The 13,977-nt window shown below is 35.3% G+C and overlaps 1 protein-coding gene across 1 annotated transcript; it reads right to left on the reverse strand.

Annotated features, from left to right (window-relative positions):
- Nucleotides 1-1,954: 1,954 nt before the first annotated feature.
- On the reverse strand, nt 1,955-5,998 carry LOC115925269. Its single transcript, XM_030988916.1, has 3 exons — nt 5,774-5,998; nt 4,995-5,165; nt 1,955-2,245 (listed from the first exon to the last, which is right to left on the reverse strand). Exons 1-3 carry the CDS (start codon nt 5,840-5,842, stop codon nt 1,955-1,957), a joined length of 531 nt encoding a protein of 176 aa, XP_030844776.1. The 5' UTR covers nt 5,843-5,998.
- Between the last annotated feature and the right edge of the window lie 7,979 nt (nt 5,999-13,977).

Consider the following 13,977-nt stretch of genomic DNA (forward strand, 5'->3'; position numbering starts at 1 on the left):
GTAATTTCATAAATAATTGTATGATTCCTGAAGAATAGTTACTCAATACATTTTTTGTGTAATTGATTCATAACCCCACTGTTTATTCTCCTTTATTTCTTGCCCGATTTCATCCTGGTTCTTTTCGTTAATCTTTAAATGGACGAGTCTGGTTTTAAAAACTCCTGCACAAAATCCTTTACTTTGCAAGTTTTACTACTGTGTGAAAATTGATGAAGAGCAGCAAAGGTGCTTCTACGTCAATGCATGTTTCTACTGCCTGAGCACTGAATTTTCTTATCACCTGTGAGGATGCAGCCAAGGAAGCTAGTTCAGTGAAGAAATCATCATGTACATATATATTCCCAGTGATCGCTAATGTTGTAAGGCGGGGTAGAGAGCAGAGAAACTTGGCTAGCTGCTTGTATGGCAAATTACTCTCAAGTGGAATGACAAAATCTTGCGTCCGATCCAGGTTGACTGTGTGGATCTGTTGGGATAGAAATCAATTGGCATCAGTCATGTTCATGTAGCATAGTAATATCACATGTATGCATCATTGATAATGAAATCAGCAGAATTATGTTGTGAATTTCATATTTTAGTTTAATTATCACAGTGATAAGTATCTGAGGGGAGTTCAAAGACTTTCAAGATCCTATGATCTCATAATCTTTCACCTTCATGACCTCTTACACCCGAAATCTAATCAGTTCATCCTTGTAAGCAGTCCATAAATACTTTGTCCAAGTTTAGCTGATTTGCTTCAATGCTTTTTAGTTAACACTGATACAAGAAATTTTCTAGCATTTGGGGGGTATTCACAAAAATAAAAAAAATATTCTGTTTTTTACCTTTCACCTTTGCCCTCTAATACAGTCGTAATCTAATCACTTCATCTTAAAGGGAGTGTGTCATGAAGAGACTGTGTCTTTCACGTGGCCCTATCCGGGGCCAATTGGATTACGACTACGGACGACGCGACAGCAGCATTCATGTGCGTGCAACATATGCGAAACCGAAGTGTGAGGAGAACTAATTCGGTCTGTTTCGCCAACGCTAGCGCGCACTGACCCAGTTTAGCGCGCGCTGACCTAGTTAATCAAGTCCATTCGTTTACGTGCAGTTGTCCAAAAGAAGACGTAGACAGCGTTAACGAGTATTTTCCATGATACACTCCCTTTAATCTGCTCATACATACTTGATCCAAGTTTGGATTGTATCGCTTGAATACTTCCCAAGATATCGCGGTAATGAAATATTTTGACACTTTCATGAGCCTGTGACCTGTACAATTTAACCTCTTTTACCCAAAATCAGTTCAATTCAACCTTGTATGCTCATACATACATGTACTCCATTAAACGTTTGGTTAAAATCGGTATAATTGTTCTCAAGTATTGCAGTAATGAAAAGTGGGACTGACGGACAAGCCAAAAAGCATGTAAAGCCTTTAGCATCATCATCACCTTTTGTGTCGGAGCCATATAAACTAAGAGGCATTTACCTCTGATTTGTATTTGTTCTATTTCGTTTTTACCAACACTATTCATTAATGTTAGGTTGCCAACAAAAATTCATGTCACTCGTTCTCTCTCTCTCTCTCTACCTCACCCTCTACTATCCAAGCTATATTTCACGCCGCGTGATAAAAAACACAGCGATTCGATAAACTGAACAGATTTGACAGACTCAAGGTCTAATTCAAATTTTAAAAAGGATAGGATTATTTGGGGAATTCACATTTTCATGTACACAATACTTAATTAATGAAGCATGCTAAGTTCTCATCCATATGTAATTTCATAAATAATTGTATGATTCCTGAAGAATAGTTACTCAATACATTTTTTGTGTAATTGATTCATAACCTTACTGTTTATTCTCCTTTATTTATTGCCCGATTTCATCCTGGTTCTTTTCGTTAATCTTTAAATGGACGAGTCTGGTTTTAAAAACTCCTGCACAAAATCCTTTACTTTGCAAGTTTTACTACTGTGTGGAAATTGGTGAAGAGCAGCAAAGGTGCTTCTACATCCATGCATGTTTCTACTGCCTGAGCACTGACTTTTCTTATTACCTGGGAGGATGCAGCCAAGGAAGCTAGTTCAGTGAAGAAATCATCAGGTAAACATACATTGTCTTTGATCTCTAATGTTGTAAGGCAGGGTAGAGAGTAGAGAAACTTGGCTAGCTGCTTGAATGCTGACTGACTTTGCTCTGGCAAGTAATGATTCCCACTGAAATCCAGGTTGACTGTTTGGATCTGCAGGGATAGAAAATCGATTGGCATCAGGCATGTTCATGCAGCATACTTAATATCACATGTATGCATCACTAATAATAAGTACAAACTTCAGTGGATAAACAACACAATATAGCCGCAAAGGTGAGGAAGACGAAACTGTAGAGAGGGAATTATAAGTTCTCATGCTTTTAATTTGTATATGTTTCACTTTATGTACATACCTATATTAGCCAAAGTGTGGTAGGCATCACCAGATATTTTTTTAAGGGGGAAGGTTGTAGATTGATAGAATTGAGATTTTACAAATAAATGGCGAATGCATCGATCATGAAGCATAACATTGAGAAAATAGTGGAAACCATTATGATAACCTGTACTCTCACATTAAGCATTCATTTAATCGCAGCAGAAGATCCAAAATTTTGAAGGGGGGGGGGGGGGGGAGAGGGCGTAAAATATATCTGATGAGCAAGAAAATAGGTGAGAAAAAATTGTAATTGGGGCAGTAGCATATTGTATTAGAGAAAATTAAGAACCTTTAATACGAAGCTACATGTAGAAATTCATCAATCAAATTGGAGAAAGTAGGTATTTTACAAATCTCGTCATTATCAGTGTATCCTCAGGCACTGAAAATGCACTCAATTCGACTCAGAAAATACTTCACCAGGATCACTAGCACATCTACATGTTGTAGTTTTTGTTGTTGGTGTTTTACCCGATTGCTGACAAGTGTTATGCCCATGGAAAATTTTCCAGAAAATTGACGTCATTTACATGCATTTGTATTTCTAACCTGGAATCTCAATACAAAGAACAAGACAAAATATGTTAACAATGTTTTCATTTCTCCTCAGTTATTTTTTTTTAATTATATATTTTTTTTTACCGGAGATGATCAGAAGCTCGAACAGCAATCTCTTTCTAAAAATCTTTATGAAAAGAAACATGATTCAATATTCAGGTATGTAAGATGATGCAGGAGACTGAGACACTTCCCCAAACAAGAAGATGCTAATTTGTCATCTTGAAGGTTCAAGTCGCACAACCATAAATACAAATGAATGACATACAGGTTGGAATCCCTTGTAATAATCTGCACTGTCACATAATCACAGGAGATGATCCAGGATTCTCTGGAGGGGAGGGGGGGGGGGGGGACTGAAGAAACCAACCCAAACAAATGTATGTGATCATACCAAAAAAATTGTTAAAAACTACGAGAGCACAAACTTCGAGAACTACTCAAAATTATCGTAAAACACAATACATAACATGGACGAAGAATTCAATAGTCGTCCTGGAAATACCACAGAAATAGTGATTTTCGAGGAGTTTCTGGGTATATTTTATCGAAAGGGGCGTGCTGCACATATCTAATCACTATGCTTGAATCCATTGTTATACCGGTACTGCTTTTTACCGTAGAGGGCAGGAGAGTGGATTCTAGCCTTTGTGATCAAAATAAACAATATATTTGCACGTACCGCGTAGCGGGCCCATACATTCCGATAACAATTTACCTAGTAACTCCTCAAATATCACTTTTCTGTGGCTTCTTCTGGATAAATGTTGGTTTCTTTGTTCAAGTTATGTATGGTAATTTTGAATAGTTGTTGTTTTTCCAATTGTGCTCTCGTAGTTTTGAATGATTTCTTAGTATAAAGAGCACATATATTTGTTTGGGTTTGTTTCGGCATGCATTACAGCTATGGTAATGAAGTGTACTGCACATTCCTTCCGTGGCCAGTCAGAACTTGCCTTACAACAGCAATTATTATTGAATCTTGTTGTGATAACTAGGTAATTACAGCTCTTAAAAGAAGCATGCCGTGTTTAGAATAAGAGAAAAATATTTATTTTGTCTTGAATAATTAGTATTATTATTATTTTTTTAGAAAGCCGTTTTATTATTCCAACATTAATGTTTTTAGCCTGATTTATTTATTCTGCACGAATCAAAATGGCAGCTCGCATGTTCTCTTTCTATTTTTGCCCCAGTTTTTTTTACTTTCAGAGGCATGATAATGGTACTAAACATCACCAAACATGGATAAGAAATAACTTCATACGAGATATTCCGATATTCACCAAGGTATGCATGCATATTTAAAGGTATTTTGCCTCTATAATTAGTCAAATTTAAGAAATAGGAACATTTAGATACAACAACGGGACTGAATCTAGCACTTTTTAGAAGGTGACTTTTTAATCTATAAGTTTCAAATTTGAGCGGGTTACCGAATTAAAAATATACCCAAAATTCCCAGCCCTAGCCCGTGTAAAAGTAGCCAGAAAATTGATGACATTTACAAAGAAAAAGAATAATATGTCAACAAATAATTCACATCTCCTTAGTTTTGCATTGCATTTGTCATTTCATTGAGGAAATGATGCAGTTATTGGAACAGTACGTAGAACATTGTATAAGGGAAAATTAATTTCAAATCTTTCATATGAAACTAGAAATTCATCAAATTAGCGAAAGCATTTAGATTTACAAATGCCAGCGTTATTAGTTAGTGTAAGACACACTACTGAATACATATTGGATTCAATCAAGATAATGCTTCACTTGTACTACACTAGTACTAGCCCATCTACTGTTTTTTTTCTTCACCTGATTTGTAACAATTTTACATTCATGGAAAAGTATATAGAATATTTACAACAATTTGTTTGTATTCCTTTCACACAACTTCAGGTTAAAAAAAATAAATATATTTGCATCTTTTGTTTTTCTGCATTAAAAAAATGTATATTTTACCTGAGATGAAGAAGCTTGGTCAGCAATCTCTTTGTAGAAATCACCATGAAAGGAACATGAGCAAATCTCCAGGTGTGTCATATGAGGTAGGAGACCAAGAAACTTCCCCAGACAACAGGATGCTGATTGGTCGACATGTAGGTCCAAGGAACTAATGATAAACTTCTGAATCTGTGGAAATTCAAATGAATGTCATACATAACATGGTATAGCATGAAATGGGGAAAATTGTAGCATTCATTAAAGCATTCACATATTCACAGCAGATGATATAGAATTGTACAGTTGGGGAGAGTGGGGGGGGGGGGGGGGGTCAATAAGAAGAAATTTGATAAGGAAAATGGAGTAATTATTTTGTTTGAAAATGGACTAATTATTTTGTTGGTTGGTTTTAATATCCACATAATGGACACAGGAAAATATAAAAATCGGCTATAAAATATATGGCTGGATTAATTGCTCTATTCTGGAAACAGAGTACCTTCTCCACATAGCAGGTTGCCGATTTGTCACCCTATTTGTCTAGAGGCAGACTCTCTTCTTTTCATTTTTAAGTAGAGATAATATAATTATTTGAAGTGTTCAACTTTAAATGTGTGAATCTGTGGAAATACAATCAAATAAGGTGTTCCCATGCAAGTGACGTAGGAAATGTGAATAAAAGATGGTGCAAACCCATCAGTCTCTAACGAGTGGCACCTCGTACACCTCTCCAATTAGACACAAAACAAGTATTATGCATCTCTTTTTATTGGCTTCTTTAACAAAAAACACATTACCCGAGATGAAGAAGCTCGATCAGCAATCTCTTTGTAGAAATCATCATGAAAGGAACATATGTCAATCATCAGGTCTGTAAGATGAGGCAGGAGACTGACAAACTTCCCCAGACAACAGGATGCTGATTGGTTATCATATAATTCCAAGCTTGTAATATCTAACTTGTGGATCTGTGGAAATACAAATATTTAATTTGATTTAAATCAATTTAAATCAATTAAACTTAATTTGAATTAATTCAGTTCAATTCAAATTTATTTCTAAATCATTAAAATTAATTAAAAAATATGTAAAAAATATATGTCAAGAACAACGGTAATGGCAAAGAAAAGGAAGCCAACAAACAAAGCCTATAATGGGTGCAGCTCCGACGCTCCCTTAGAATGCATGTCAGTTTGTATGAGAAAATACAATTAATGAAAAAAAAAGAATTATAATGTATGAAGCAGTAAGTGGGTAAAATAGTGTAAACCCTCATAACAATTTTTATAAAAGCAATCACATAAATCACGGGGGATGATTCAGAATTCTGAGCAAAAACGGTCACTATAATCGGTTGGTTGGCTGGTTTTATTTTCCATATGTATACGCACATAATGAAAAGATAAATAAATATCAGTGGTCTATTCCGGAAACAAAGTAACTTCTCCAAACAGCAGGTTACTGATTGGTAATCGTAAATATATAGAGACAAATTCTTATGTTTTTCCTCCTATTTTTTTTAGAGTTATAATAATAATTTATTAAGTATATTTTTAATAAGTATTCATCTTTTAACTTTTGAATCTGTGGAAATAAAATCGAGATTACGGCGTACGCCAGCAAGTCATGAACGATAAATGATAGTGGAAACCAGGGGCGTACGCAGGATTTTTTCGAGGGGGGGGGGGAGAGGCGGGGGGGTCTAAAAATTTGAAAATCGCGCCGAAAATTTCACGACCACTTAGCCAGTCGCTGAATATGCTGGGGGGGGGGGGGATGAGAGCACTTTTTTTTTTTTTTTTTTTTTTTTGGGGGGGGGGGGGGGGGTCCAGGATTTGAGGATTTTTTTTGCAAAGACTCAGCCAGCCGATGAATAAGCGGGGTGGGGGGTTGGGTGTTGTGTTCAAGAACATGCTTCCAGAGGATTATGGCCTTAGTATCCTATCAGATCATATTGAAAAAAATGTCATTGATGATATTGATCACTGTACTTTTAGATTTAGAACCATTCAATGTATGTATGTTTGTGTATAGACATGCATCCCCCCCCCCCCTTCATACACAAATACATGCCCGTTTGACTACCATATAATTTTCTCGATTAAATTCATAATTAACAAGTTTATAAAGAGTTTTTATCATCGGAACTTATTTGTGATTTATATCAATCGCAACTATGTCCTTTGGCAGGACGTTGATCTACAATTGCCACTCTCCACCCAGGTGTTAAACGGGTACCCGGTAGGATGTGAAAGCTAATGTGCTTAGATTAGCAAATGTGTGCTTGTAAAAATGACGCCTGGATGGAATGCCCCCAGGGAGTGGAAATTGTGCATACATTGTGTGCGGGTAAGCCTGAATCCGATGACCGGGGTAATAATATATATATCTGTAAAGCGCTTTGAGAGGGCTTTCGGTCCTGAAAAGCGCTACAAAGAACTAGCTATTATTATTATTATTATTATGTAAATAGATAGGAGACTGCAAACTTGCGAGAATAAATCAATGACTCTCACTTCCAAAAAAGAAAAGATGACCTTTTCAAAGAATGAAATTCACTAAAAAAGAACTGATTATTTTTTCTTGATAATAAACACAATACGAATAAAATAGAAGAGTGTAAGTTATTAACAAGTTCCAAATAAAGATAATTCCTCCATTTAATTCCAAGCTCTAACAGAACAGGTGTATAATGTCATTAATTGAAAACTGTTATAGTACCGTTGTCCTAGGAATACGTGAATGTTGAAGAGTTAAATAAATACCCAGTACGCTTTTCGGAGGATTTTAAATAATTTCTAAACCAACAAATACAATGGGTTAATTATCCCCCACTAATCCATTTATATCTATATCATCTTTCCAAATACCATTTAGATTGAATCGGGTGTAGTCCTACCGAATTCTTTTCCCAACATTTCTGTTAATAGCGCTTCGAAAATATTTTGTCTCTCTCATTCAGTATGCACTTGTAAGCCTATTTCTTCACACCATTACCTTTGATGTAGAAACATGGTCTAACAGGATCCTATAAAAGTCGTCATGGAATTCCGTTTCTGAAAGTGTTAATGTTGTTAATGAAGTCTGTGAAGAAAGAGCGTCTGCTAGGTCACGAGATACAGTCGGGCCACATTCTCTTCTGCGCAGTATGAAAGTTTTCTGAAAAAGGAATATGGAGGATGGAATAAAAATGTGAAATAATAATGATAATAATAATATACCTTTGAGAAAGATATCAACGTGCTCAGGGAAAGGCTAAAACAAAGCTTCAGGGAGTTGATTATGTACAAATATTAATTGATCTATTGACTAGATAAATTTGAGTATAGTTTGAATGTACAACATGGAGATATAAACAATTCCTTGAATGTAACAAAAACTTTCTCCTCGATAAAAAAGTTACTGAAACTATATATTAAAGTGAACGTGAGAATCCCAAATTTCAGTATTTTTAGACATTCCTTTCATGTGTTTTCAGTATTTGATTTATTTTGAATATACATCAATGAAGTGTACAACAAATAAATATGTACGCAGAGTTGTCGAAGAGTGGTACGAATCTGTCAATAAAATAGTAATGGTTGATGCATGCTTTTTTGACATTTTTTTTTTTGTTTTGCTTTTTATGAGTTTTTGTTAAGCAGAACCTAAGTAATTACCAAACTTTGAAGAATGACTATTTTTTTTGGCAAAAATAAGCATATGGTTAATTTCCTGTAATAACACTTTAATTGAGCTTATATAATGTTTAGTGGAACTATATTCATGGAAAGGCTACATGACGATTGTGCAATAAAGGGGAAATGTTTTTTGAAAGACCCGACTTTCATAGAAGGCCTGCATATATGTTGAATGCAATTTTTACAGAAATTGGCTCTCTTTAAGAAATATTTCAGATATACCAACAGAAAATATCAGATTTTTCTTTTCTTGAAAGGCTATAAAGCCATGGATACTCTTAAAAGAATGTATTAATTTTTTGATGATCTGGTTACTTTTTTAATATATATTATACACAATCGATAATGCTAACCGGCCTAATTTCATCTCATCTTTTCCTTGTACTTTTAGTCGCCCCCTCTCCTTCTCTCTCAAACTTCTACGAACTCCACTTTCCCGTTTATAATGTTACATCTATTTAGCCCATTTCTGATACTAGACTTTCCAATAATAATTTTTCCAAAAGATGTAATAATTATGGATCCTACTCAAATACTAGATGTCATGTTGCGTTTTTGTTTTAGGGGGGTTTAGCTTTAATACATATGTTACTACACAGTACGTTTATTTTCTCACCGCATATTTCTACAAAAATAAGGAAATACATGAATTAAATATAGATAATTAAGAAAAGCACAGACCATAGCATGTTGCTCCATGATGAACAGGTATCCGGACAGTGTGTGTGTAGACATTTCTTCATTGATTTCCAATGAATTCTGTTCTCTAAAAATTCTTGTCCAACTACCTTTCCAGAGTCTGCGTCATAGGCTTCAAATACGACATCTACAAGAAAATCATCTTCACATTTCTGTTTTACAAGACTGTTTATGATATCTAATCCTACATCTTTTCCCTGAGATGAAGTGAAATATAGCAGGTACTTAAATTCATACACATCGGCCTCCAATATTTTGTTAATTGAAGTTGTGTATTCTACATCTTTAGATTCATAAAGTGAGGTCAGGTATAGAGCAGCAACGTATTCTTGAAATAGTTTGTGAGGGAAGGAGACATCAAATGTTACAGGTTGAATCTTAGTGCCTGCTCTTTTGACTCTTCGAACAAATTGCTTCTCTCGACTAAGGAAGCCTATTTTACTACATACGTCCATGGCCTCTTTGCATAAACTGAAATCCTTCTCATTGAATGTTAATCGCTTGTCCAAAAGTCCCGAAAAGGCAATTTTACCAATTTCTATCAGGAATTTGTTGATGCTTTCTGTTTCCATGCTATGAAACTCGGTAAGAGTGTTGCAACTTTTCGATATATAATGCTCTTTCAGAAATGCGATCATTTGATGGAACAACTGTGAAAATGTCTTTAATTTACGAATAACTTCCCGCCTCTCTTTTGTAGATTCCCGCCACAAGATGCAGAGCATTGCTACGTAGATAGGGAAAGGGGCCATGTTCTCTTTAATCACGTCGTTATCTTCCATAAATTTGATTAAATCTGCTCCTGCCATATTGTCATCCACAAAGTATTTATTTATATAAAATGAGACATTTTTTGAACTAAACCCTTCCACGCCGATGAAAGTGTATATCTTGTAAAGAGTTTGATGCGATTTGATCTGGTTCGCTCTCCAGGGTCGTGATGTGATGAGGATAATACATTCTTTGAATTTCTCTGATCTTATAATTTTTCCGAAGTCAGATTCGTCGCTGAAGATGTCCCTGCTGTACTCATCTAACCCATCAAATATTAGCAATACTTTTGACGGTTCGGATAATATGTAGTCATCAATCTGACGTGGTTGAACCATATTACCATCTGAAAGGTATGTCTTTGCAATGTCACCAACACTTTTGCCATTTTGAATTTCTCACATTGGGATGACTATAACCCATTCAAAATGTTTGTATGCCTCATAGCCATTTGTCCAGTCCCAAGCAATCTTTGAACAAAACGTTGTTTTACCCGCGCCTCCTTCACCTTCTACCAAAAGACGTTTTGGGAATTCACCATTTATTTGCTTTGTAAGAAGGTCATCATACTCAAGGGGTGTTTTAATATTCGTTCCCATTTCGTTTCGAAGCAGTACTAAATTTGTGTAAATGTTTTCAAACTCCTTCAAAGAATCGAAGTCGAGTGGATCCGTCTTGATTTTACACATCACCGTGCGATAGAATGTTTTGAAATCTTTACCGCACCGAACAATCTTTTCTTGTGGGAGCTTGTTTACATGGTGCACCTCATCTGTAACTGAAGCTGCATAATGTAAAAAAGAAACGGGTATGGTTAAAGGTTGATCAAATAAAACAGTCAAAATACAAAAGAATGTCAGGACATAAAACATCATAAAAAGAGTCTTTTAATTTGCATTGCACCCATGTTTCATCTTTACACTGGTATATTGATTGCGACACCTATGAATGACGCATATGCACACGCACTCATGCATAAACCCAACATATTATGACCACAGACAACTTTTTAACGTTTTCAACCATGTCTCTATCCTAACTGTAGTTATCAAGATATTCACACCTTCACACAAGTATTTCAATACATTTTTAAACAGGTTAATGAACAATCTCGATTTCATGAACAAATTTTGAAACGTTTGATATGTTAATTGTCAACGTAGGATTTTAGTAATACACATTTATGCTTGATGTTTTGGGAAATTTTGGCCCCACTCCTGGCCCTTTAATATTTGACTTGACATTTAAATTTATTCAAGTATAATTGCTATCATTAGATTTCTTAGTTCCATAATGCTTCCAAAATATAACAACATTTCACACTGTAACTATTTGCAGGACTTCAACATGTATACTCACAAAGAGTTGGGGTGTCTTGTGTCGAGTATCCACCTATAAAGTTAAAATGAGACAACTGTATCTAAATTGAATGCTCTATAAAATACAAATAAAGCTCAACATTGTCAAGTTGATCAATATTTACAGGAAATATGATCAAATGATCAATTTGACAAAGAGGGAGTACGTTTTTTCACAACATTCTTTAGGGCATGTGCAAACAAAAAAATATACTACTAAACGTGACAGGCCTTGAACAAATTTGTCAGACGAGTGAATTTTCCCCCCTTCTCATGGTCCCACCATTAGACAGATTGATGCCTGTGTATTAAACTATGTTTATACAGTTATTTTCAAAAAATGTCTTGCTTTTATGGCCCACAGAATATTTAGGAAAAATCGTAAATGCAACTTTTCGTTGAATTCTCATATTAGAATTTATGCTTTTCCATTTCTAACCAGTAACCTGTTCTGACGGACCATGATAAGCATATATTCCAGAAGAGACATGCAGTAGTACGTTGATTTTTGTCATTTATGGTTATTGTTTTCTTTACTCTAACACTCAATTAAATTTGTTATCGCCCCCCAAAATTGAGAATGATCCTATTTGTTTGGATTTTAAATCAATAAAGCTTGAATTGAACAAGTAATAATCTTGTTGAAATACAAGGATGACTATTGACTCAGAGTGCACCCCCCCCCGCGTCACTTAGGTCTACACATTTACCAAGGGCAGATAGTCGCGTGATATAAACTGCACAGCGCACTCACCTTCTACTAGTTTTGTTCCCAATGCATCTAAATGTACACTCCTGAGTTTTTCAGCTAGAAGTCTGTTGTAATTAGTGTCATGCCTCTGCTTGACTCCCCAGCTGCAGACGACTTCAAACAGTGAATTGGACACATCTAAGAGGTTTTTAGTTAAAATCACTTTACTTTGTGCGTAGGAGACATCTAGAGCATTGCACAAGTCGTAGTAGTATGTCGGAGAAACTTCTTTTACCAATGACAGCAACTCCCTCTCTAAATCCAAGCTCCACCCAGCTCTAACCAAAAATAAAATGAGAAAGAAAGGATAGGTAAAACTTCCTACTGAACAAAATAAGATTAATTGGTGCTGTATGCCTATAATTGTATCAGGTACCATTTCTTTTGTCAGAAGAACATTAATAAACTAAATCATACATCAAATGAAGTATCAAAGTGCTAACGTCATATTCGCTTGTCGTCCAGGTTACTGGTTGTAAACAACAGAGCCTGTGCATGAAGTTAACCGCAAAACCATTCAAGCAACGGGCTGGAGCAGGGCAAATTCAGTGTTTGGGGCTGGTTTGAACACCACACCATTGTTTAGCACAATATTATTTGGAACCAGCAACCTTGACAACTTCGCCAGTATATGACATCACACTTCGGTACCCTATAAAGGAGTTCATGTTAAATAAATCAATTGCATCTGAATGGTGTGACAGTTTGCTTTAATTTATTGTCTTATACATGTCATATACAAGTATATTTGTGTAAATCATTTCGGTGAGGTGAGATACCAAAGTCTTTGCCTCATTTTCACTTCAATGTAACATATATTATCCTGGTTAGTGTGTGGTAGGGTCCAATATCTAGACTTATCGAACAACAAAACAACAAACAATTTAAGGAAGAAACAAATTTTATGATATACATCATACAAATTATCATAAAAAATAGGCTTAGTATCACCTTACGTTCATGTCTAGCCTCCCTTAATCTACTCCCGCGACAGATTACGCCTAATGTTCCAAAACATGCTACATCCGTAAAACTAAGTTTTTGCATTTATCAATTTGAAATAAAACTCTAACCCATTTATATATACGTATTGGGACGACATAATCACTACCTAAATAAACCCAGTTTTCTTCCTGTAATTAATCGATCAGTTTAAAAGATCTGTGGACTAGTCAGTTTTAATGTTGGTATATTAAAATTAAACTTTTTGACTGTGTATGCGGTCTACTCAAAAGAATAGTACATTCATAATGCAAAAGTAAACAATTTTGATACAAGTGGATGTGGCATTTTTAGAAATAATTTTTTATATGTCATTTTAGGTAAAGAAATATGAGAGACTTACGCTTCACGAGGGCCTGGGTTGAGCTCTACATCACCAGATTTCAAGAGGAGCAGTTCAGAGAGAGGAGGAATCTGTCCAGACATCAACTCTGTCTTTGACTTCAAGGACGGTCCATGACAAGATGATGCGGATTCTCCCAAATGTTTCTTTAAAAAAAGAGAGGATTACAGTGAAATAATTTATGATTGAGAATATTTCACTTCGCCGGCACGTTATCAAATGAAGAAAGGTTTGTTACTGTTGTTTACCTAATCATGATAATACACTTATTTGTTTGTATACAATTTTCCCATTTAATTCATCAATAAGTGAATTCGCTCTAGGACAATGGTCTTTAACTCTTTCGAGACAGTCATTCCACATTTTGTGGTTTGATTAAATTTGACCCAGATGCATG

This window comes from Strongylocentrotus purpuratus, unplaced genomic scaffold, assembly GCF_000002235.5.
Source record: "Strongylocentrotus purpuratus isolate Spur 01 unplaced genomic scaffold, Spur_5.0 spur5_scaffold_18, whole genome shotgun sequence".
Classification (NCBI taxonomy): Eukaryota; Metazoa; Echinodermata; class Echinoidea; order Camarodonta; family Strongylocentrotidae; genus Strongylocentrotus; species Strongylocentrotus purpuratus.

What these genes read in the sequence shown, in the direction of transcription:
- LOC115925269 (XM_030988916.1), bottom strand. Translation starts at nt 5,842, where the DNA reads ATGATTGACATATGTTCCTTTCATGATGATTTCTACAAAGAGATTGCT. An exon ending in ATCGAGCTTCTTCATCTCGG is followed by an intron (nt 5,166 to 5,773) that starts GTAATGTGTTTT and finishes GAATTTCCACAG; the next exon opens with ATTCAGAAGTTTATCATTAG. An exon ending in ACCAAGCTTCTTCATCTCAG is followed by an intron (nt 2,246 to 4,994) that starts GTAAAATATACA and finishes CTATCCCTGCAG; the next exon opens with ATCCAAACAGTCAACCTGGA.